The 2,292-nt window shown below is 34.1% G+C and overlaps 1 protein-coding gene across 1 annotated transcript; it reads left to right on the forward strand.

Moving 5' to 3' along the window:
- The first annotated feature begins 384 nt into the window (after positions 1 to 384).
- LOC139508547 (serine/threonine-protein kinase mos-like) lies at positions 385 to 1,928 on the forward strand. Its single transcript, XM_071295971.1, is given in 3 exon segments — positions 385 to 827; positions 830 to 1,182; positions 1,184 to 1,928. Coding segments are annotated over 3 exon segments (879 nt in total). The 5' UTR covers positions 385 to 664; the 3' UTR covers positions 1,547 to 1,928.
- Positions 1,929 to 2,292: the final 364 nt, after the last annotated feature.

A 2,292-nucleotide genomic window follows, 5' to 3' on the forward strand; every position in this document is an offset into this window, starting at 1 on the left:
TCTTATGTATATGGATGTATCACTTGTTTTGTTTTTGCATTGTTTGAAAGATTTAAACAACAATTTAGTTATGATATTGTTTTAACGAATAACATAAAATCAACAACATCTTTATATCTTTCAAATTGTTCCCGAAAACTTTTCAAACACTCAAGTTTTTTTTTATAATTTTGTGTTGCCAATTCTCACAATTTAAAGTATTTAGATCATTTGTAACATTTTTTTCCAAAAGAAATATTTACCAGAAAAGCTTTTGTATTTTACGTGATAAAATAATAAGAAAAGATATTCACGGAAACTTTTTTTTTTAATTTCCTTCTATCATTTCAAACTGTATTGTTAGTATAATAGTCACAGCTTTGAATCACAAAACAGTTGATTATGAACCTTGACCTCATATGTGAACAGTTTTCAACCTGAATAGTATAGTGTTATAGTTTATATAATGATTGTCATAGTAAGGTGGATATATCCAAAATGCAGATAAAAAGTAAACAGAATTTGTGTAGTGTTGTTAAAGACAAAAAATATTCTTCAAGTTCACTGAAAGGACTTAACCAATGCCAGCATATTTTACGGAAATACAAACTTTTCCGTAAGAAGTTGGGACAGTTTGCTAAGAGGATTGTAATGCCTGTTTTGGCACATAAAGAAAAGAAGAGAGATGAATTCAAACGTCCCCACGCTATCGTTAGCAGCAGACACAGAAATAACATCCCTTAAGAAGGAAGAAGTTGTTCTTGGACGCTTGCTTGGCACAGGTGGATTCGGATCAGTTTACAGAGGTAAATACAAAGATTCAACTGTGGCCGTCAAAGTAATGCACAGAGTAACGAAAATCCTGCGGCACAGCTGGAAAGCTTCAAGGCTGAGTTAAATACGATAGGATTCGACCATGAAAACATTGTCAAAACTATCACAGCTACATCTTTGGATGTTTTTGATCAAGGTGCTTGGATTGTTATGGAGTATGCTGGACATCGGACATTACAAAGCCTTATAGATGACGATTCCATTTCCCTTGGGCCATGCCGCAGGGTCAAATTTTCCCAGCAGATTGCCGAAGCTCTAAAGTATGCACATGACATGAAAATTGTTCATCTGGATTTAAAACCAGCAAACATTCTCATAACGCCAGATGGTCGATGCAAAGTTGCAGACTTTGGTTGCTCTCAAAAAGTGAGAGATTGACACGGGGATTGTCAGTCCAACACAAAGATCCATTTTGACAGGTACTTTTGCTTACAGAGCTCCAGAACTATTAAAAGGTGAAGCTCCGTCTAAAAGGGCAGATATTTATGCATTAGCTGTCATAATGTGGCAGTTGTTGAGTCGACAGACCCCGTTTAGTAACGAAAACCAGCACGTAGTTATTTTTGGCGTGGTAGCATATGGACAGAGACCTAAGCATCCAGAAATTGATGTTGATCCGTTTGAGGAATCGTATAGAGACTTGTATTCACAGTGTTGGCTACCATGTGCCTTAGACCGACCAACAGCTGGGGAAATTGCGGAATTGTTGAACATATGGAGAGGTTACATGTAAAGTGTTGTGAAAAAAGAATATTTTACTTAAAACAAACCAAATAGCAATTTATTGATAAATGATTTGTATGCCAATAGAAACAAGATTTAGGTATTTTAATGTCAATTTGTGTAAATATTCATTTGATAATTTTTGCCTGAGAGGTGTCTTTACATACACATCTCAATGTATTTTCTGTTGATTTATTTTTGTCAGCCTGATTTTATGGCTTTGATAGACATTGTACAGTGTATAGCTTATTTTTTACATTAGTTTTTTTTACAATTGTTATCCTGTTTTATGTACAGAATATTATTTACATTTGTTCTCGTTATTTTACATTTGTTATTTTTATTTTGAGAACAGTTGTTTTTACATTTGTTTTCCTTTAAAAAAAACTACTCGTGAACTATTAAAGTTTGGTATTGAATCCAAGACCCGAGGGTAAATTCATTGTGAAGTGCGATCTCCCGGTCAATCTTTATAATTTTAAATAATATGTGAAACCGAAACTACGTCTTGAATACTGAACGCGCATTTTAGTCAACAACACATGACATGACATGACATGACATTTATTTTGAGATGTAAAAAAAACATTTGCAACCACCGTGACCTTGCATCGAACACATAACTCAAGTATTTTACATTTCATGATTTGTGATTTCCCGCGATTTTATTCGGTGCTTCTCTAGAGTATTTATTGATTAGGTCAAGGATTTGGTATTGCAACTATTTACATGGAGAGAAACACAGGTATGCAACAC

The sequence above is a fragment of the Mytilus edulis genome, unplaced genomic scaffold, assembly GCF_963676685.1.
Source record: "Mytilus edulis unplaced genomic scaffold, xbMytEdul2.2 SCAFFOLD_729, whole genome shotgun sequence".
In the NCBI taxonomy this organism is placed as follows: Eukaryota; Metazoa; Mollusca; class Bivalvia; order Mytilida; family Mytilidae; genus Mytilus; species Mytilus edulis.